This window comes from Malaya genurostris, chromosome 1 (assembly GCF_030247185.1).
Source record: "Malaya genurostris strain Urasoe2022 chromosome 1, Malgen_1.1, whole genome shotgun sequence".
Taxonomy (NCBI): Eukaryota; Metazoa; Arthropoda; class Insecta; order Diptera; family Culicidae; genus Malaya; species Malaya genurostris.
In genome coordinates this window covers 11821163-11843983 of record NC_080570.1, presented here as the reverse complement: position 1 = coordinate 11843983, position 22821 = coordinate 11821163, and the positions used below count along the sequence as shown (strand labels likewise).

Genomic DNA, 22821 nt, shown 5'->3' with positions numbered 1-22821 from the left:
AACTTTTGATACTTTCAGGATTTTGAAAACTTGTAAGACTCACAAGAATTTTGAAGCATTACGGAGTTATACTAAGTTTTAGGACTTTTAATACTTTCGACACCAGTAAGACTTTAAACACTTAAAGGATTTAAAGAACTTTGAAGAATTCTAAAACTGTCAAGACATTCAGAACTTTCAAGACTTTCGAAATTTTAAGACTTTAGAAAACTTCAAAGACTTCCAAGAATTTTAAGACCTTCAAGACTTAAAAAAATAAGACTTTAAGAACTTTGTTGAGGACTATTTACACTTAAGACTTTTAAGATTTTCAAGACCTATAGTACTTAGAGAACTTCTAAGAATTCTAAGATTGTCACGATTGTCACATTCAAGACTTCATCAAAATTTTATTATTGTTAAGACACGTAAGATTCTACGGATTTTTGAAACATTTGGGACTTTTAACATTAGTGAAACTTTTAAGATTATTAAGACTAAAAGCTTTAAAAAACATTCTAAATCTTCAGGACTTAACAGTTTCACGATTTAAGATTTTTGAAATTTTTATGACACTTTCGACTTTTGAGAACTAAGATTTTTAGGTCGTTTAAGACTTTTAGGACATTTTTGGACTTCAATACTATGAGCTTCTAAGATTTTTAATACTAGTACGACTTCGAAGGTTTTTGCATAAATTGAACGTACGAAACTGCAAACTTTTGGAACTTTTAAGACTTACTTTTCGGATATCTTCGGATTTTTAAGACTTTCAATATTTTGAGGACTTTGAGCCCTGACATTCTCAAGACTAAAGACTTTCAAGATTTGAGACTTTTAAAATTTTTAACGAATTTAGCGATCTTTCAGCGTTGAGAATTTTTTTGATTTTCAATACTTTTAGAACTTTTGACTTCCGAGGCCTTCAGGATATTTGAAACATTTATGACTTTTAACATTTTATGAAAATTTTATAAATTACTTTTCCCGAAAAAAATGCAAAATTTTTAAGATTTTTAGGACATTTAACACTAGAAGGACTATGAAGACTTTTAAGACTTGCAAGCGCTTGAAAACTTTAATAGTGTAAGATTGTTTGAACTTTTGATAATTTTAAGAAATTCCGGGTTATTAAAATTCTAGGATTTTGAAGACTTTCAGAACTATAAGACCTAAGATATTAGAAAGACTTTTAACACTAGTCAGAACAATTAAAACTTGCAAGCGCTGTGAGACTTCAATAGTCTAAGATTTTTGAAAACTGTAATACTTTCAACAAGCTTAGTACTTATGACTTTGAATTTTAAGATCTTGGAGACTTTCAAAACTTTTAAGACTTAAGATTTTGAAAAGATTTTTAACATTAGCAAGACTTTGAATACTAAATACTATTTCAGGAGTTTAGAGATTCTTAAGACTTTTCTAGAATTTTAAGACTATAAAACTAAATTCGTACTTTGAAGCATTCAAACTTTTCGTTTTTTAACACTGGTAAGACTAGTAAGTTTACGAAAACTCAAAGAATCTTTGGACTCTTGAGACTTGTAAGACGTTTACGAGCTTTCGAGACATTTAGGAATTTTGAGATTTTTAAGACTTTCCAAACTTTGTTGATCTTCGGAACGGAACAATAGGCGACTTTGACGAAAATTTCCGGGGAGCAATCGAATACTGCATGATGAACTCCAAACTCATGAACTTTGTTGGACGAGATACAAGGTGTAGAAAAGCATAGTATAGAACATCTCACTTCTGTCGGAGCTGTAGTAGTACATCCAGTGTTCTTGGAACGTGCATGACAAGATGCATCAGCGCGTTATTGAGTGGCAATTGAATCAGTCATAGGCAGTGCGGTAAAATTTCATTTTCGATCGAATAATATTAGATGAAAATGAAATTTATGGCCACTGACCGTCAGCATATCCCTTCTAATTCATTTGACTTATGCTGCCAATTCCAAGTGAAGCTCCCAGCATTCATCGTCAGTTGAATAATCGTACCTAGTCATTCGAAGTTTTGCTTGCTCAGTTTCAAGTGCCAAGTAGTCTAGCTGCTTCATAGTCTTCGCTCTTGGTAGTAAGCAATTTCGATCGAATAGAATTATAAATGGAGTAAAGTGTTAAAAATGAAAACTTAAGGAGGAAACAATTAAGTTATGTGTATTCTGTGATTGATATTTCAGCTATCTGATTAGTCTTTCATCTATTATCTTGAACCAATTCGAATGTTTACATGAACCTCATTTGAAGGCCGCTCTCACACTATTGAAAGAGATATTTTGTTACTTCAAGAGATCAACTGACGGTGGTTAAACTAAGCCTCGATTGAAGAGAAACGAGTGATGACTGAATGCTGCCCGTTCGGGCCGTCAGCAAACATTGTGTGTGTCAGAGAGTGAAGTTTACTGCATTAGAGAGATCGTCAATGTGTTCCACATTCAGTTTCAATTGAATTGAATGAAGTTTTACAGCACTGGTCATAGGATGTACGTATTCAAGATGAAAGGCCGTTTCTTCAATTATAGCATCATCATCGTTCGCTGCCCGCATGAAGCGCAACCCGATGACGCTAAAGAAGCCTTCTGCGGGTATCTGGAGCGGACCTACGACGCGTTTCGGTTGACATGAACTCAACCAAGTGAATTTGTCTCGTTTTGGCTCTTCCAACCCGATACTCGTCCCGAAAAATGAACTTTACAGGCTCGGTTAAAGAACCAATTTTTTTTGGGTAAGGTTAATATTTTTTTTATCGGGTTCGGGATTAAGAAATAAATTTTTATCGGGTTCGGGATTTAGAAATTGAGGGTTGCATAAGTAGTGCAAACTTTGCGTCTGCTTAACGGTTTAAGTTGAACTGCTAGGCACGAGATGTCAGTTCAGTTTTAACTGCTTTAAGCACTGACGAGCCGAAGGCGAAACGCGAAGAAATAAGAAATTGTTGTTTTCAAGTTCGGGTCAAGTATGGGTAAACGTTTTTGTTTTTATTATTTTTATTATTTATTTTTTGGTTTGACAAATTGAACATTTAGGGTTTTTTTAGTACATATTTTGTTTCGATTTTTCGCGTTTCGCCTTAGGCTCATCAGTGCTTAAAGAAGTTCAAATTAAACCGCCATCTCCGCCCAGCAGTTCAATTTGATCCGCTAAGCAGACGCAAAATTCACTCAATTTATGTGACTGGCCGTCGCAGAATTTGAACACAGTGTGAACTTTGTGTTCATTTTGAACTGCTTAAAGCACTGAAATTTAAGAAATTGCTTTTCCGACCATCTCCAATGTACTCTGTTTAAGATATTGGTGTAGCTCTATTTTAAATCTTGTCTACACAGAAGACATATTTTGTAAATTTACATCCTTTTTCATGTCCATATTTGGGGCACTGAATTTAGTATACAAATCGTTCGAAATTCTTTATCGTTCCATGTATTTCGGAAACAAAACACAAGACATGGTTATTTTTCCTGTATATCGCGTGAGGCTTCAAATCGCAAGTGGCACTTACACTCGTTCACAGCTATACACCCATCTCCATCCATCATTCGTCGGGTAAAGACATTTGATATTTGCAAAAAAGGGTTTGCTGTGCTGTAACGTACTTCCAAATTAAAAGTGTAAGTCTAAAAGAATATCGCATTCTAATCTGTTCTGTTTTTCTCTCTCTCACTCACTCTTTCCCAACAGCAACCGGAACCACAACCACTACGACCACAACCAATGGCGGCACGGCAGTCGGAGGCGGTGACAATTATCACTTCAAAACGCTGGTCCCGTCGGTGGCCGCCGGAGCCATCATCGGCAAGGGAGGCGAAACTATTGCCTCCCTGCAGAAGGATGCTGGAGCGCGGGTGAAAATGTCCAAGGCACATGACTTCTATCCGGGTAAGAATTTTTTGAATCCACCACATTTCGGCAAACCAAAAAAAAAACAAAAACTACTGGCGACTGCGATAGAAGCTTTAACCTTCGATTAAACAATTTCCCTACTATTTTAAACTTTCTATCAAATGTTTCAAAATCTTCTTCGTCCACCGAATCCCGACTTAATTTTGTTAACTATCTTCTCGTTTTAGTTATTAACGGACCACTTGACCTGTCTCTGTCTACGATTATCTGTTAGTGTTTCGTTCATTAACTCTATCTCTCTCTCTTCAGTATTCGTAAAACAGAATATTTCAAACAGAATACCACCTTCATTTTATAACTAATTACCTACTCGTTGACAAACAAAAGCAAGAACAAAAAAAAAAACATTCACAAAACTTAACTCAAAAAAAAAATGTACCCGCGCCTTTTTTCCATCGGACGATCAGCTTTCATGTAGCATTCACATCTGCTCATCGCGATCATTTATCTGTGTAACTTTATTGTTTTTACCGCTGTCTTCTTCATTAACGGAATCAATGTTGAATCTGTGTTTAACCATCCGTGTCCGGTATCCTTCGGAAAGAAAAATCAAACCAAACAAACAACAGTAGAATCGAAGAAGGCTGTGCGTGTTTCGAACATACATTCTTCGAATACACATTTTTTTTCGGGACAGCCGCCTACTGAGTTGCAGTTCGAATTTCATTGCCAATACGTTTGGACCAGCTAGAATCCCAGTTCTCCCTCCCCCCACCCCCTATTCACCCCTCTATTCTCTCTCTGTCTCTCTCTCTTTCAATCAGCATCTGTAAAAAGTTTCACATTCTCAGCTCACCGAATATCTCTTTTTTTTCTCTCTCTCATTTTACTTTTCATCCTCAAGGAACATCCGAACGCGTCTGTCTCATTAGCGGCACAGTCGATGGCATATTGACTGTGCTCGATTTTATCATTGATAAGATTCGCGAGAAGCCCGACATGACCAAGGCGCTAACCGATGCCGACGCCAAGCAGGCGGCCGAGCGCGATAAGCAGATCAAAATTCTGGTCCCGAACTCGACGGCCGGAATGATCATCGGCAAAGCCGGAGCGTACATCAAACAGATCAAGGAGGAATCGGGCTCGTACGTGCAGATCTCGCAAAAGCCGAAAGAACTGACGCTACAGGAGCGTTGCATCACCATAATCGGCGAGAAGGAAAACAACAAAATTGCATGCAAGATGATCCTGGCAAAGATCGTCGAAGATCCCTCATCCGGCTCATGCTTGAACGTATCATACGCAGACATCAACGGACCGGTGGCCAATTTCAACCCCACTGGTTCGCCATTTGCCGCCTCACAGAATCCCACTTTCAGTTCCAGTACCGCATCATTAAATTCCGCACTGAGCGGCGCCATGCCGGGGGCTTCCGCGGCCGGTTTACTGGTCAACGGCACCGGACTGAATCTGTCATTAAATCTAGGTGCACCTTCACCACAAACTAATCCTACAGTTACCACACAATTGCTTGAACATATTAAGGTAGAAGTTTCATTTCGATATTTTTAAATATTCTCTATTTTTTATGTTTTTCTTTTTTTTTTGTTTTCATTATTTTTCTATCCCTCGCGATCACATATTTTGCCGAACAAACGACAGTTTTCTTTTGTGGGTTTTTTTTTCGAGACACATCTCGAAAAATACCAACCCCTCAACCCCTCAAGATTTTGTCTCGTTCTCTCTCTCTGTCTCTCTGTTGTCCCCCTCACAACAAAGAAACAAAACAAATTTTGCCGTCAGCTCTCAAAACTCAGCAAACTATTTCTCTGTCTCTTAAATGTATAAGCTCCAACCCCTTCTCTTGATCCTTCCATTGTGTAATCAACCATAACCTAACGATATCTCGTGTTTTTGCTTTCTGTTTTTGTTTTTTTCTATTCTTTCGCCCCCTCAAACTCGAAAACCGAAATCGCAGGGTGCCATGAGACAGTCCGGCTACTCCGACACGGCTACCAATGAGGTGCACGCAGCGCTGGCCGTGCTGGCCAAGTACGGTGTGTTGGGCATCGGAGTCGGTCTCCAGAACGGAACCCACACGACACCGCTGAGCTTCCTCGGTGTTCAGGAGTTGCAGCAATCGACGGCCGCGGCAGCAGCTGCTTCGGCCGCCAGCGGCGTGTACGGTGCCGTCGGACAGCTGAACCTGGACTCGTATCTACACGGTGCTGGCACCGCGACACCCCGTACCTCCCTGGAACGCTACGACGCTACCTTCGATCCGTTCCGGCATCCGGGAACGCAAGCCGCCACCCCGATCTCCATCAACAACAATGCCTTCGGGTTGACTAGTGCCAGCGCTCTGAATGCGGCCGCCGCCGCCCAATCACTCGGTTCGCTCAGCAAGAGCCCGACACCGGCTGAGATGACAACCAGCAAGGAGAAGAACGTCGAGATCCCCGAGGTGATCGTCGGTGCTATTCTAGGTAAGTGTTTGCTTCGGTACAATGGCTATCGCGCGGCGTCCCATCTAAAAAACAAAACAAAAAACCATCCAGTTTACTAACCTCCCAGCGCGTGGCCACAGAACCTCTCACCGTAGGCCAAAAAATAACAAGTCGTCGTCGCGTGGATTATGGTTCAAGACATCGCGCCATTTCAGCACATTTTCGCACGCATTTCCTCCTAATACCAGTCAGTGTAAAGTGAGTCACAGCGCCAAACTCGCTCCTTCCACTACGCCATTCATCATCTCCGTCTTCATCATCATCATCTCTCGCTCCTCACTTGCACATATATTTTTCCTCTCTCTCTCACACACACTCACTCACTCACTCGCTCACTTTCTCTCTGTCACGTTTTGGAAATATGCATGATTTCCTCATCCTCATCAGGACAGCTCCAGTGACAGTAGTGAATTTGAAGTGTTGTCGTTTTTCTGTTTTGTTTTCTTTTTTTTTTTTTGGTTTCTTGATGTAAATTAGAAATTAATGTCGCACTGAATTGCGTTCGTCTGTTGTCTGATTGTGAAATGCTAAAAACTGTTAACATCGTGTCCGGATTCCTCAGTTGCAAGTTTAGTAAGGCTATCAATCAAGTAAGCCCGGAGAATTCCGATTTGATTTATTTTTGCGACGCTTTTGCTAAATGACCTCCATTTAAAAACGGCAGAATTGTTCCACTAGTTTACTTAATTGTAATGGTTCGCCCCAACAAACGACATTTCTGAGTTAGGATTCTACCTGAGAGTCTACAACGCACTGCACCGGCTCTTTGTTAATCGCATCAGTCTAACTTTTTCCGTTTTCCACGAGCACATAATTCAGCATCGTTCAGTGGTTACAAATTTCATGTTTTATGTCTCATTTTTCAAGCTTCAAATCCTAAATTCAAGCCCCCCAAGATCCAAATCGGAAGTGTCCTAGGTCTCAAATCTGAAGTTTCAAATTGTAAGCACTTACAAGCTGAGAGTCTCTGCGTATTACATTTCTCTCCATGCTCTCTCACAAATGTGCAAAATGACTCTCGATATGGCCGGGTGGCCAAGAAAGTTTTGATATTTTCGGTTACAAGTTTGACTACATCACATAAAATCCAATAAAGCTACCGCTTGTTTGGCAGCCTTTCTGAGCCGATTTTTTTCTCTCTCTCTCTCATGTTTCGTTACGTTACCAGGAAACTGGAGCAGAAAAAATGGCGCCACCATAGAAATCGACTTAACTTCACAAAAATAACATTCACTTCATTTTTATCTATGTTCTTATGCACGATTGCGCATCTAAATTAAATTACCTAGACATTGTCAGGATAGATTTTTGATCCATGCTTTTGAAGGCGAGATATTCAATGAACTAGTTGAAAGACGGCGTTTTCAGCTATGCAATTCTTCCTTCAGAAAAAAGACTTTCCCGACCGCTAAAGTCAATGACTCATTCTGAAATTTTCACAGAATAAAGACTGTCCCAGAAAGTGTGGACGCACTTTGATTTCGCTGTAAATAATTCACAAGTGTTAGATATTCAAATTTTTTTTCGATATGCTGATAACAACAGGATCCCTGTGGCTTCGAATCATGGGTAGAAGTCGTTTTTGTAAACATTCCTTGATGTATATTTCGCTGTTCATTGAAGCAGTGGTTATGAAGAGTTTCGAAATCTTACTGCAGCTACAAATTGCTTGCCAGACCATAGCTTTCTTACCCAATTTTTCGACTTTCATCGATGTCTCGGACTGGTTTAACACTTGCCCTTCTCGCACCGTATAATATTGTGGTCCCGGCAAGGATTTGTAATCAAATTTCACGTAGGTTTCGTAGTCCATGATTATGCAGTTCAAATTTCCAGCAAGAATCGTATTGTACAGCTTTCGAACCCTCGGCCTGATCGATGCTTTTTGTTCCGGACTACGTTTTTGTTGTTTCTGCTTTTTATAGTTTCGAAGATTCAAACGTTCTTTGGCACGAAGAACATTTGACTTCGAAGTGCCCACTTTTTTGGCTACATCCCGAACTGAAACCTCCTTCTTTTGCTCGAACGCCTTCAGTATACGTTTATCCAACTGAGGGTTAGCAGGACCTTTTTTTCGACCCGTTTTCGGTTTATCCTCAAAGTTGTTATCCTCACCGAACTTCCTGATTGCATTTCGCACGGCTTTTTCACTTACTCCTTCCATTTTTGCTATCTTTCTCAGTGATAGTCCGCGTTCTGTGCACCATTTTTCGACGTTGTTCTGCTGAAGGTCCACGCATTTCCAAACAAACTAATGAAAACGAATAAACAACTGCACAAGTGGTTAGAGAAGAGTGTAAACAACAGGACGCAGTCATAAAAGTTAACGGTTTTTGGTTGCGTCCATACTTTCTGGGACAGTCTTTCTAAGAGTTTTTTGATATTCGTCACCGTTTCTGAGAAAATCAGATTTAAAGCGTGAAAATAGTGCTCTTAAACACTCTTAAACACACTGGCCTTAGCCCTCAGGACTCATTTTCTAGGGTCCTAAATACCCGATGCCAAGTTCCAAGTGTAGAATTTTCCAAGTCCAAATGTCTATGTTCCAACGTCTTAGTAAATTCTAAGTACCCAACTTCCAGTTCCAAGCTCGATATTTTAAAGTCCCAATTTTTCAGGTTCCAAGTTTCCAATTCCTAGTCTTATTTCTATGTTACAAATCCCAACCTCCAACTGCGAGAGTCGAGGGTCTCATGTTCTGAATATCAAGCTTCAAGTTACAAAACCCCGTAATTTCAAATTCCAAGTCATAAATCCTAAAATCAAGCCTAAAATTCTAAGCCCGAAGTTCCGAATGCCGAGTTCCAAGCTTAAAGTCCCAAGTTCTAAGCCCCGTTTTCCAAAACCAGAAGTTCCAAGTTCCTAGTTAGTTCCCATTACCCAGTAGTTAATTCCAAAACCCAAGCTCACAAGTTAAAAACCCCAAATACCAAGAAATCAAAAGATGTAGGTCCTAAGTATCAAGCTTCATGTCCCAAGCCCGAAGTTTCAAAGCTTGAAGCACCAAGTCCCAAGCCCAAATTTCTCCCAATCCCATGGCCCAGTTTCAAACTCCAAGTTACAAACCTCGAACTCCGAATCGAGAACCGTAGGACCTAATCCCTAAGATCAAGCTCCAAGTTCCAAGCTCGAAGTTCCAAATTCCGAGTTCCAAGCTCAAAATTATAAGTCCTAAGTTTTAAGCTCCAATTTCCCAAACCAGAAGTTCCCAGTTCATAGTTTCATTACCTAGTTTCAAACCCAAGTTAAAAACCCCAAATACCAAGAAATCGAGAGTCGTAGGTCCAAAGTCCTAAGTACCAAACTTTAAGTCCCAAGTCTGAGGTTTCATGTTCCGAGTTCCAAGCTTGAAGTCCTAATTTTTTTAAGATCTAAGCCTTTGATTTCCAAGATCTCCCAAACTCCAAGTCCAAGAGTCGATGGCCTCAAGTGCTAAATATCAAGGATCAAGTTACAAGCCCGAAATTTCAAATTCCAAGTTCTCCTAGTTCCTAGTCCCATGACCCAGATTCCAATTTCAAGTTACAAACCCCAAGCTTCAAATCGAGAGTCGTTAGTCCTAATTCCTAAGATCAAGCTTCAAATTCCAAGCCCAAAATTAGTGCCAAGTTCTGAGTCTCAATTTCCCAAACCAGAAGTTCCCAGTACACCCCAAATAGCAAAAAATCGAGAGTCGTAGGTGCAAAGTCCGAAGTACCAGACTTCAAGTCCCAAATCCGAGGTTTCTAATACCAAGTTCCAAACTTGAAGTCTTAGATTCTAAGCCTTCAATTTCCAAGGTCTCAAATTCCCAGTTCCTTCCCCCAAGTCCCAAGATTCAAATCAAGAGCCGTATGTCCCAAGTTCTAAGCCCCAATTTTCCTCATGTTCCCAGTTTCTAGTGCCACGACTAAGTTCCGAATCCCAAGTTATAGATCCCAAATTCAAAGATTCAATTCGAAAGTCGTAGGTTTAAGTTCTAAGTATCAAGCCTCAAATCCGAAGCCCAAAATTTCAAATTCCACGTTTTAAAACCTGATATCCCTGGTTCAAGTCTCAGTTGTCACGTTCCTAGTCCCAGTTACAAATTCCAAGTTACAAACCCCGAACTCTAAATCGAGAGTCGTAGGTCCCAAAATCAAGCTTCAATTTTCAAGCCCGAAGTTCCAAATTCAGAGTTCCAAGTTTAAAGTTCTAAGTTCCTAAGATCCTAAGTTCCTAGATCCATTACCCAGTTCCAAATCCAAAAAGTAAAAAGCCCCAAATACCTACAAATAGAGAGTCGTAGGTCCAAAGTCCTAAGTACCAAGCTTCAAGTCTCAAGTCCGAGATTTTCAAATTGCAAATTCCAAGCTTGGAGTCCTAAATCCTAAATTTTTGAGCCCTTAATTTCCAAGGTTTCAAGTTCCCAGTTTCTGGTTCCATGAGCCAGTTCTAAATCCCAAGTTACAAACCCCAAATCCCAAGATTCAGATCGAGAGCTGTATGACCCAAGTTCTAAGTCCTAATTTCCCAGGTCTCGAGTTCCCAGTTTCAAGTTACAAACCTTGAACTCCGAATCGAGAGCCGTACGACCTAATCCCTAAGATCAAGCTTCAAGTTCCAAATCCAAAGATCCAAATTCCGAGTTGCAAGCTTAAAATTCTTAGACCTAAGTTCTAAGCTCCAATTTCCCAAACCAGAAGTTCCCAGTTCCTAGTTGCATTACCCAGTTCCAGAACCAGAAAGTAAAAAGCCCCAAACACCTAGAAATCGAGAGTCGTAGGTCCAAAGTCTTAAGTACCAAGCTTCAAGTCTCAAGTCCGAGGTTTTCAAATTGCAAATTCCAAGCTTGGAGTCCTAAATCCTAAATTTTTGAGCCCTTAATTTCCAAGGTCTCAAATTCCCAGTTCCTGATTCCATGAACCAGTTCCAAATCCCAAGTTACAAACCCCAAATCCCAAGATTCAAATTTCCCAGGTCTCGAGTTATTTAAACAGTTTTGAGTGTAATTTTTGAGCAGTTTTTAGAGTAGTTTCCGAGCAGTTTTTTCGAGCAGTTATTAGGTCAGTTTGTGAGTAGTTTTTGGAACAGTTTTCGAGCAGTTATTAATAGTTTTTACAGTAGTTTGAAGTAGTTTTTCGGGCAGTATTTTAGCAGTTTGAAGCAGTTCTTGGAAACAGTTTTTGGGCAGTTCTTCGAGCAATCTACGAGAAGTTATTTGAAAAGTTTTTAGAGCAGTTTTTACGAGTAGATTTTGGAGCAGTTTGCGAACAGTTATTTCAACAGTTTTTAGTTATTTTTCTAGCAATTCTTGAAGTAGTTATTTAAACAGTTTTTAGAGTAATTTCTTAACAGTTTTTCTGCCAAATTTGAGCAATTTTTTGAGCAATTATTTAAACAGTTTTTAGAGTAGTTTTTGAGCAGTTTTTGAACAGTAATTAAAAAAACGTTTAGTATAGTTTTTCGAAATGCTTTGGAGCAGTTATTCAAACAGTTTTTAGAGGAGTTTTTGAGAAACTTTTTGAGCAGTTTGTTCGAGCAGTTCTTAGAGGAGTTTCCGAAATGTTATTTAAATAGTATTTGGAGTAGTTTACTTAAACAGTTTTCAGAGTATTTTTTGAGCAGTTTTTTCGAGGAATTCATGGACCAGTTTTCGTGCAATTATTTAAACAGTTTTAGAGTAGTTTTTCGAGCGGTTTCCGAGCAGTCTTTGGTGTAGTTTAAAGTTTGGAGCAGTTTTCGAGCAGTTACTTAAACAGTTTTTAGAGTAGTTTCCGAGTATTTTTTCAAGTAGTTTATGAGCAGTTTTTTCGAGTAGTTTTTAAAGCAGTTTCCAGTAATTATTTAAACAGTTTTAAGATTAGTTTTTTAACAGATTTTTCGAGTAGTTTTTGAAGCTGTTTTCGATCAAACATTTACAGTTTTTAAAGTAGTTTTTCGAGCAGTCCTTGGAGTAGTTTACTTAAACAGTTTTTAGAGTTTATGAGCAGTTTTTAAAGCAGTTTCCAGTAGTTATTTAAACAGTTTTAAGATTAGTTTTTTTAACAGATTTTTCGAGTAGTTTTTGTAGCAGTTTTCGATCAATCATTTACAGTTTTTAGAGTAGTTTTTCGAGCAGTCCTTGGAGTAGTTTATTTAAACAGTTTTAGAGTAGTTTCCGAGTAGTTTTTCAAGCAGTTTATGAACAGTTTTTAAAGCAGTTTCCAGTAGCTATTTAAACAGTTTTATGATTAGTTTTTTAACAGATTTTTCGAGTAGTTTTTGAAGCAGTTTTCGATCAATCATTTACAGTTTTTAAAGTAGTTTTTCGAGCAGTCCTTGGAGTAGTTTACTTAAAAAGTTTTTAGAGTAGTTTCCGAGTATTTTTTCAAGTAGTTTATGAGCAGTTTTTTCGAGTAGTTTTTAAAGCAGTTTCCAGTAGTTATTTAAACTGTTTTAAGATTAGTTTTTTAACAGTTTTTACGAGTAGATTTTGAAGCAGTTTTCGATCAATCATTTACAGTTTTTAGAGTAGTTTTTCGAGCAGTCCTTGGAGTAATTTACTTAAACAGTTTTTAGAGTAGTTTCCGAGTAGTTTTTCAAGCAGTTTATGAGCAGTTTTTCGAGTAGTTTTTAAAGCAGTTTCCAGTAGTTATTTAAACAGTTTTAAAATTAGTTTTTTAACAGATTTTTCGAGTAGTTTTTGTATCAGTTTTCGATCAATCATTTACAGTTTTTAGAGTAGTTTCAGTAGCTATTTAAACAGTTTTATGATTAGTTTTTTAACAGATTTTTCGAGTAGTTTTTGAAGCAGTTTTCGATTAATCATTTACAGTTTTTAAAGTAGTTTTTCGAGCAGTCCTTGGAGTAGTTTACTTAAACAGTTTTTAGAGTAGTTTCCGAGTATTTTTTCAAGTAGTTTATGAGCAGTTTTTTCGAGTAGTTTTTAAAGCAGTTTCCAGTAGTTATTTAAACTGTTTTAAGATTAGTTTTTTAACAGTTTTTTCGAGTAGTTTTTGAAGCAGTTTTCGATCAATCATTTACAGTTTTTAGAGTAGTTTTTCGAGCAGTCCTTGGAGTAATTTACTTAAACAGTTTTTAGAGTAGTTTCCGAGTAGTTTTTCAAGCAGTTTATGAGCAGTTTTTCGAGTAGTTTTTAAAGCAGTTTCCAGTAGTTATTTAAACAGTTTTAAGATTAGTTTTTTAACAGATTTTTCGAGTAGTTTTTGTATCAGTTTTCGATCAATTATTTACAGTTTTTAGAGTAGTTTTTCGAGCAGTCCTTGGAGTAGTTTACTTAAACAGTTTTTAGAGTAGTTTCCGAGTAGTTTTTCAAGCAGTTCATGAGCAGTTTTTCGAGTAGTTTTTAAAGCAGTTTCCAGTAGTTATTTAAACAGTTTTAAGATTAGTTTTTTAACAGATTTTTCGAGTAGTTTTTGAAGCAGTTTTCGATCAATCATTTACAGTTTTTAAAGTAGTTTTTCGAGCAGTCCTTGGAGTAGTTTATTTAAGCAGTTTTTAGAGTAGTTTCCGAGTAGTTTTTAAAGCAGTTTATGAGCAGTTTTTTTCGAGTAGTTTTTAAAGCAGTTTCCAGTAAATATTTAAACAGTTTTAAGATTAGTTTTTTAACAGATTTTTCGAGTAGTTTTTGAAGCAGTTTTCGATCAATCATTTGCAGTTTTTAGAGTAGTTTTTCGAGCAGTCCTTGGAGTAGTTTTTAGAGTAGTTTCCGAGTAGTTTTTAAAGCAGTTTATGAGCAGTTTTTCGAGTAGTTTTTTAAACAGTTTCCAGTAGTTATTTAAACAGTTTTAAGATTAGTTTTTTAACAGATTTTTCGAGTAGTTTTTGAAGCAATTTTCGATCAATCATTTACAGTTTTTAAAGTAGTTTTTCGAGCAGTCCTTGGAGTAGTTTTTAGAGTAGTTTCCGAGTAGTTTTTCAAGCAGTTTATGAGCAGTTTTTTTCGAGTAGTTTTTAAAGCAGTTTCCAGTAAATATTTAAACAGTTTTAAGATTAGTTTTTTAACAGATTTTTCGAGTAGTTTTTGAAGCAATTTTCGATCAATCATTTACAGTTTTTAGAGTAGTTTAGAAAGTAGTTTTTAGATCAGTTTTTGATCAGCTTTTGGAGCAGTTGTTAAAAGTTTTCAGAGCAGTTTTTGAGTTGTTTTTTCGAGCAGTTATTTAAGAAATTTTTGGGCTGCTGAGAGTTTCTAATAATAATTAATTTTTGATGCCAAATGCCTTTGAATTGTCTAAAACGGTGAGATTTAGTCTCATCCCGAAAAAAAATGTTTGAGAAATTGACTTTCTGGGATGTCCGATTTAGCTCAAATTTTGCAAAGGGATTTTTTTAGGAGTTTAAACTTTTGAGCACTACCGTGCACGAAATTAGAGATGACCCTAAAAAGTTGGGCACCCTACCACAAACGTTGATTAATACTGACACGAGCATTTCAATGTATGGAAACATCATATGGCTTGTTGGGTTTGTTTTTTGGTTCTAAGGCTCGTTCATTTTTTCAACAAGTTTGAGCTCAACAAACCGATTGTGGAAAGCCGTGAAAATCCTATTGGAAAAATGCGTAAATGTGAATTATTTCAAATTATAGAGGTTCTGACCCTATGTATGAGGTTGGGAATCGAACCCAGCCAGGCTGCGTGAAAGACATCTACTTACCCATTACGCTGTATCCGCTAAGTTTTTTCACACTAAAGCCATGTGTTTAAGAATTTTTAAGAACCGTATGAGAAAAATATTTGAAAATAAATATTTGGTAGATTAGAATTGGTTTGTTACTACGTTTCGTTTCCAAATCTACTGTGCAAAGCAGTGCGATACGAATTACCAGTGCAACTTAGTATTTAAACATGAAGCGCTAGACAGACAATATAAATAATTCAAGGTACATTGTATTAGTGATTTAAATTGAACTGCTGAGCAGCGAAAAGCCGAAGACGAAACAAATCCTCAACTCTACACTTTGACAAATCACGACTTTCACACGTCAACATACTGCTCATTCAACCAAATTCAACCGCATGACCGCAGTTAAGTAGCGCTTCTCACTTCGCCACATCCAAAAGCGGGGGAAATCAAGTTCAGCTAGCCATTTTTCAGATCATCTCTTTTGTAAAATAAAAATATGTTATCTTCTTCCGATCACACACTCTCTATCTCGATGTGAAGTTCACCACCCCTTTTTTTCACGCGTCATCCCAACTCAACTTTCACCCTTTCACAAACACCCGCTCGCCATCCCACCAATTCAATCGTTATCGTTTTTATTTTTCTGTAGTAGAGTCACTTCCGCGTACGAAACCCGAATCCCGTGTCCCGGTGGCCTTACTGACGACCATCGGGTACCGTACCGTACCGTTTTTTTTTCTTTCTGCTCAGTCATTCGCTCGCTCGCTCCCTCTACCAATTCAGTATGTGTGTGTGTATGTTGTACTTGCAGGTAATCCCTATCTTCACTCCATCTATTCGCCGTTTCTACAGTATGCATTTCCGATGAATGCACCGGTAGAAAATGCCAACGATCATCGCTTTTGAAACACGGACGACGGACGACGACGACCGCGACGAATTGGGAGAGGAAAGAGAAAAAAGAGTAGATGATGACGCTAATGTCATTGATTAGCGTTTAGAGTGTAGACAGAAGAGGGAAATGATTTACTCGCCTGGAGCGTTTATGTTTTATTTAGATTCTGTTTTTTTTTGTCATCAAATAGTTTTTTTTTTTCCATAAATACGTTTATTTCTTAAGGCAGTTTACATAAGTTTTTCTTCGCCGTAGCATCACTTTTACATAACATTCTTATCCTAATTTAATTCTAACATAGTCACAACGTTTTGAATTTATTAAAACATATTCTCTTATAGCTTAAATATCATCTTAGGTAACTCGTCATTAATTATGAAATCTACTCGGAAATATTATTTGAACCAAACGATTAACTTCTATAAATTATAAAATAAGCTGTTATTTTCAGACATTTTGTTGATAATTTCATAAACTGTTTCGAGTTTGTTTGTATCATTACATAATTTTTATTCTAATTTAGCTATTGGTTGAACTCATGGACGCAGCTGGGATCAGAACTAAGTCTTAAAAGGGGCCTTTATTAAATTGAAACTCCAATTTTCTTTATGAAATGATAAATAAGTTTCATGTATGAAAGGTCACGACAAGCAAGAATGTCTCGAACTGGGATATTGGATAGTTTACCTTGGGTACGCAAAGAATTTATTAGTTGAGATCTGACATCACGATACTCCACGCATGTCCAAACGACATGATCAATATCCCGATAACCTTCTCCGCAAGCACAATGATTAGTCTCGGAGAGCCCAATTCGAAGGAGATGTGCATCTAACGTGTAGTGATTGGACATGAGTCTGGACATCACACGAATGAAATCCCTACTCACATCCAGTCCCCTGAACCATGCCTTTGTCGATATTTTCGGAATAATTGAGTGCATCCACCGACCCAGATCATCTCTATCCCAAGATGCTTGCCAGCTGGCAAGTGTTCTCTGGCGAGACGAACTATAGAATTCGTTGAAAGCAATCGGTCGCTCATAAATTTCACCCTCAATAGCACCACGTTTGGCTAAATTATCGGCTCTTTCATTGCCTGGAATGGAGCAATGAGCCGGGACCCAGACTATAGTGATTAGATAATTATTATTCAATATGTCGTTCAGACACTGTTTTATTTTACCCAAGAAAAACGGTTCATTTTTGCCAGCAGCGATTGAGCGAATGGGTCAAATAGTTACCCATGAAACGATTCTAGTGAAGGAAAATTGCCAGTCGTGATAGTTGATAGGATTTTTTTGTTTTGTTAGTTTATTATCTTTATGTTTAAGCGATTGAAAGAGAACCGTTCGATCCACTATCTATTCTGCTTTTTAAATGTTGTCAAAGTCATGCCAAACAATTAATAACCAACGAGACCAATAATCGTAAACTTGTTGCCATATTCCACTGAACTCGAACAAAAAAAAAAGACACTTGAACACTTCTAGGAAACGCGTCTCCACTACTAGTGCGAAGTGATTAAAAGACACATAAACACACATACACACTAAAACTAAACTGATACAAGAATAGCCAATGAAAGTGAGATAGTACAAATAGATAAGAGGTTTAGCTGGAGCTGTAGCTTAGATTTGAGAGTTTTAAGTTTTAAGACGACGACGACGACGGTGACGTTGGTGACGTTTCTGTTGTTGTTGATGATGATGATGATGATGATGATGATGATGATGATGATGATGATGATGATGATGATGATGATGATGATGATGATGATGATGATGATGATGATGATGATGACGATGATGGATGGTGATGATGATCGAAGCACAATTTTAACACAATATCCCGCGCCCTCGAACACTAGCTCAAAAAAAAACAGCGAACTGAGAAAGCGATGATCGAGACCCCGAATCTGGCCGCTTTTTGTTGTTGATTCAAGTATACACCATTTTTTTTTGTTTGTTTTACTCCATTTAATTACTTATATCTATACGATTACTAACTCGATATCATCTAAGACGCAACGCTGCACGCTTGTTTTGTTTTTTTTTTTTGTAACTAACTCCTGGTCTGTCCGGTGTCTGGCGATTGGTTGTTCAGTTGCGGGAACAATCTGTTTGGGTCGTTGTTTTTTTAATTTGCTACGAAGCATGCTGATTGGTGTTGGTTATTTATTAGACTTAATCTGGCATGTGCATGTTGGTTCTGTCCCCACTCTCTATTTAAACTAACAAAGCTTCACTGAAACAAGGGCAAATGGGATTCGATGGCTCCTGGAATTACTTTCATGAATCTCATCCTTCATTCATTTGTGCAGTTTGTAAATAGCAGCTTAAAAATAAGTCACACTAAGAAAGGCTGTGGCCTATTCCGGCTAACTACTGAAGAGAAGTGGGTCACTTCGCCGAAAAAAAATCCAAAGTTCAAAAAATTAAGATTAAGAGACCATTCTGAATTTTGTATTACTTTTACACATTTTGTACTTTGAATTAAGTAAAAGTAATTTTCCAAACTGAATTTATGGCCTTTTTAATTGGTTACACTTCGAGTGCCGGACCCTGTATTGATAAAATTATTGACAGATTTGCTCGACGTGCAGAGCGCCGATTTTTTTTCGATTTTGTGTCGATTATACGGAATAAATATTTTCCATCGTTTATCGTTAATCGTTATTTGGTTGTATTGAAAAACAAAAGCGAATATCCATTCCTCAATCTTTTGTTTTCACTTACCGAAAACAAACTGTTACATCTGATACCACATAAGCAGTGTACAACCGACGTAAATTTTGTCACGAGACACCACTAATTCAAAGCTGGGTATCTATGCTTTAAATAAGTAGAAGCGAGATCGGACCGCACAGAAGCGATGATGCGTAGCCTGCTTTTGGGAATATATCCGAAATTTTCTGAAATTGAACATTTTTTTTGGTAATGCCGAATGTCTTAGAATTGCATGAAACGTTGAGATCTAGCGTCATATCGAAAAAAAATGCCTTCAGGAAATCTCAAAATTTTTCAAATTCCCAGAGTCGATTTGTGTTTCAAAAAAAAATAGAGATGACAGTAGATCTCGACATTTCAGGTTAGACATATGGCATTAACAAAAACCTTTTTTAATCCACCTAGTAGTTTTTTTTACTTATATTTTCAAATACATCACTAGAAAATTCAGTCAAGATTTTTGTTTTCAAACTTGAATAAAATCAAAAACTTTTTCTGGGTATAAACTAATGGTAGGTTATGGAACCTTTTCAAGTTGCAAACAGTTATGTCGAGTTAATATAGATTTTAATGTCGCAACTCTGCACGCTATACAAAATTGAACAAAGCACGCTGTGTGCTTCGTTCGTAGAGGCGGTGGTGTTTTCTTTTTCCGTACCAGCACGTACCGATATATACATATATACATATAAGGGTGGCAATATTTTGGGATCCGCTGTAATTTTGTGAAGCGGTTGTGCTCAAAAGTTGAAGTACCTCGAAAAAAGTTCCCATGCAAAATTTGAGCTAAATCGGGTATGAGAACCCCTTACTCATACCCGATTTAGCTCAAATTTTGCATGGGAACTTTTTTCGAGGTACTTCAACTACCCGACGATTAAGGTTTGAAAATTTTCGATTTTGAATAATCATCATAGGGTACATGAGATTTCCAAAATCGAAATTTTTTTTTGATGCTAAATGTCTTAAAATGCATGAGACGTCCAGATCTGGTGTTCGCTCGAAAAAAATGTTTTTCTGAAAAAAATCTACTATTTTCTCTGCTGTATTGCTTCTTGGAGCCGAACCAAAGCCATTGAATTCTATTTCATTACAATTCGTTTATTGAAAGTTGAATAATCCACATGATAACATAGGGACTCTACTAATGAGATAACTGTCGGTACAAGAGTCCTATTCAAATTAATAACAAAAACGCTATTATGATGAATTTGATTTGAAGAAGTAACAGGAGCGCACGATTGTGTATGTCTCGAACACACAGCAGTCGCAACGTTTCAGATTCATTACCCAACTAACCAAAAGTTCGTATAAAAGGGACTGATTTGGCTTAAGCAGCTTACCAAGTTCATAAATAGAATTCTAAGCAGCCCGACTTTCATGCAAATATCCACATTTGAAAGTTCGCGTGACGCAATCGAACGAACTTCTTAGCTTCTTCTAGAATACATTGTTTTGCTTCTTACAGCGAGAAAGTTCACGCAGAACTTGTTCTGTACTTTCCATTTGTCAAAAGTTCCGCGTGTACTTTCAAGCAGCAAGAAAGTGGATGTTATGAATACACTGAGATATCTTTTTCACGGTTTTTTTAATACGGTTTTTTATGCGGATTCCGCTACCTCCAACTTCTGAATGAGTAGATAATTGTTTACTAAGTCTATCGATGTAAAATTCGCATTACCGAAATGTGAAACTTGCTAGGTCCTGGCTTGAAAGATGTCGTCATCATAACCAACATATTCTTAGAACTCAAAACACTCCATGGTGAGTTAGGGTCATTTCGCCAAAAGCCATTTCGCCAAACGAGTTTTACAATCGAAACACAGACGTTTCTACGCTTTACGGCTTGTTGAATATGCCGCACCTACAGATAGCCTTCCACACCAAGTATTTTTCAACCGTTTTTTTTTTCTTCGCCTGGAACATCAAGGCCGTTCCTTGCTGACGAAAAACTGCAGGCCGGATATATGCTCGGTGTCCGTTTTCATGTACGTCTCGTCGTTCATGCATTTCGGCTCCACCAATCCGGCCTCTGCTTCCTTACCTTGAAGATATCAGGTTTGGCCGGCTTTATTTTATGTTGAACCAGACCAGACAGCAGAACCTTCTTGATCACGTTCCGAATCGAAGGTTGCTAGTTGCGCTTGAAGTAATCTCTAACCTTCCTTGCGTTGACGGGAACGCTTTGCCTCATTTTCCTCCAGCTGCCTCGTTGCACCGGGCGAATTGTCAATTTCCAACCGTTGCACGATCCACCTATCGGACTGCTTGGAAGCCATCTCGAGAACCACTCGATAAGATTGGGACGAAATTTTACACATGTAAACATTACACTCTAAGTTAGTTGTACCGTATATTTCACCAATTTAAGGTGTTACATAATTTTCGAGTGCATTCTTTAGCGGTGGAAGAGAGCTTGCATGGCTTCCGACCAGTTCAGTCAAAGCTAAATCGTCTCCAAAGGATGGTGCTGGTGTCTACTGACGTGAAATGAGACTAGAGCAGTCTTATTCACTTGGTAGAAACTGTACTGTATTCCAAGCAGAAATCTACGCGATTCTGTGTGGAATACAATCGGCACTTCAGAGAAGAGTTTGTGGTAAACGAATTTAGTTTTGTTCCGACAGTCAGGCAGCGTTAAAGACCCTCACGACTATTTTTCACATAGCTCATTCTGGAGGTTAAATTTTCGATAACCTTTTCAAGCATTTGAGGGCGTATTTCAGCAATGACACGTTGATTAATGATTTCCGAAGCATCAATCGTTGCTGATAAGATCCACCTAAACCAATGACTTCACGTATCCACAAAAAAAAACAAACGAGTAGCGTCAAATCACACGAACGCGGAGGCCAATTCACCGGTCCAATTTTTCGAAATAATGTTATCGTTGAAATGTTCTTTCAATAAGTCGATTGTTTTGGCCGCAGTATGACAAGTGGCACCATCCGGTTGAAACCATCTTTCGTCCACATACATATTTTGAAGATTTGGCAAAAAATATTATTGATCCTGGTTCTGTATCGATTTCCAATCATGGTATCGCGTCGTTCTTTCCTCATTTAAAAAAAGGACCGATGATTCAGCAATTTTTGAACGGCGTGTGGATTATCTTCGGTTTAACCAAAACAAAATCTGCCTCATCACTGAAGAGAATTTTGCGCTTTTCACAGATTTGAGTGAACACTGATTTTTAAAATGAGTTTCCACGATTTGGAAGTTCTAGAGTTAACCTATTCATGATGATTTACCAAACAATACTGAGTAGAGTAGAGTGCACTTTACACTGTCAAAACAACTTTCCGACAATAGAGTAATCTCTATTGGAAAAGCAAATCTCCTAAAAATACATGCCAGCTACTGATGATGCTTCCAAACTTGCGCTCAGAAATTTTTAGCAGATTTTTAGCAGATTTGAAGTTAAAAAAAGTCGAATGTCTACTGCATTTTTCCAAACATCGTTACAATATTCTGATCAGAGCTCGGAGTATTATTCGTGTGATTTGTGTGAGTGCGATTACGGTGCTTTCATATCATTGTATATATAACTGACCCGCATTGACGCAACTACGTATCCGGGGTTCTGGTTCACCAAACATGGTTGCATCTGTGTATGGGGAGCTTAAATTGAAGGATATTCTGTCGTTTCTCACCCAATGTGGTCAAGAGCTATAGTCAGAGGGGTTCATCGCTCTTTTCGGAGAGGATCATCCTTTCTGTATTGACCTTCTGCTCATAAATATTGCGGCTCGTTCTTCATTCATCCGGGAAAGCAGAATGTCGTGAGTGTCGCTATCAGTTTTATTAACTGTGCATTTTGGCACCTGACGATCGTTCAACATCCTTCCTGGGGTGCATAACATTCTTTTTGAGTTGTGCTATTTTCCCACCACACAATTCCTTTCCTCGTTTTTTTTTTTTTTTTTTTTTTTTTTAAATAACTATTTATTGGAATATGAGTTAAAATTAAATTATTAAGATTTAAATTGGGTGTTCAGCCACAAGTGGTGACTTTTCAGCCCTGTTATATATATATGATTTGGTTATTACCATGAAGACATCATTTGCTTCCGCAATTCTGAGATTTTTGTGTAGGGAAAATTCTAAACCTACTTGTATTGTGTAATGGGGAAAAGGAACTTATATACTAACTTACTAACTAATACAGAGAGCGAATCGATTCAATTGAAGATTGCATCGATTTTTGTCGGAATTTGCTTATAATATTATGTGACATTACATCTAATGGTTCTATATTTGTGAGTCTGTGTAACTCATTTG

The 22821-nt window shown here is 37.9% G+C and overlaps 1 protein-coding gene across 13 annotated transcripts in view; it reads left to right on the top strand.

The window, feature by feature from the left end:
• LOC131432572 (RNA-binding protein Pasilla) overlaps positions 1-22821 on the top strand; it is a 187381-nt gene that overhangs the window by 154577 nt on the left and 9983 nt on the right. For 12 of the 13 annotated variants that reach the window (XM_058598926.1, XM_058598974.1, XM_058598986.1 and 9 more), the window contains 3 exons: positions 3660-3857; positions 4726-5366; positions 5800-6307. In XM_058598926.1, coding sequence (XP_058454909.1) covers positions 3660-3857; positions 4726-5366; positions 5800-6307 — 1347 coding nt within the window. Of the gene's footprint in view, positions 1-3659; positions 3858-4725; positions 5367-5799; positions 6308-15728; positions 16056-22821 lie in introns of those variants that run through there. The other variant, XM_058598966.1, reaches the window with a different exon arrangement.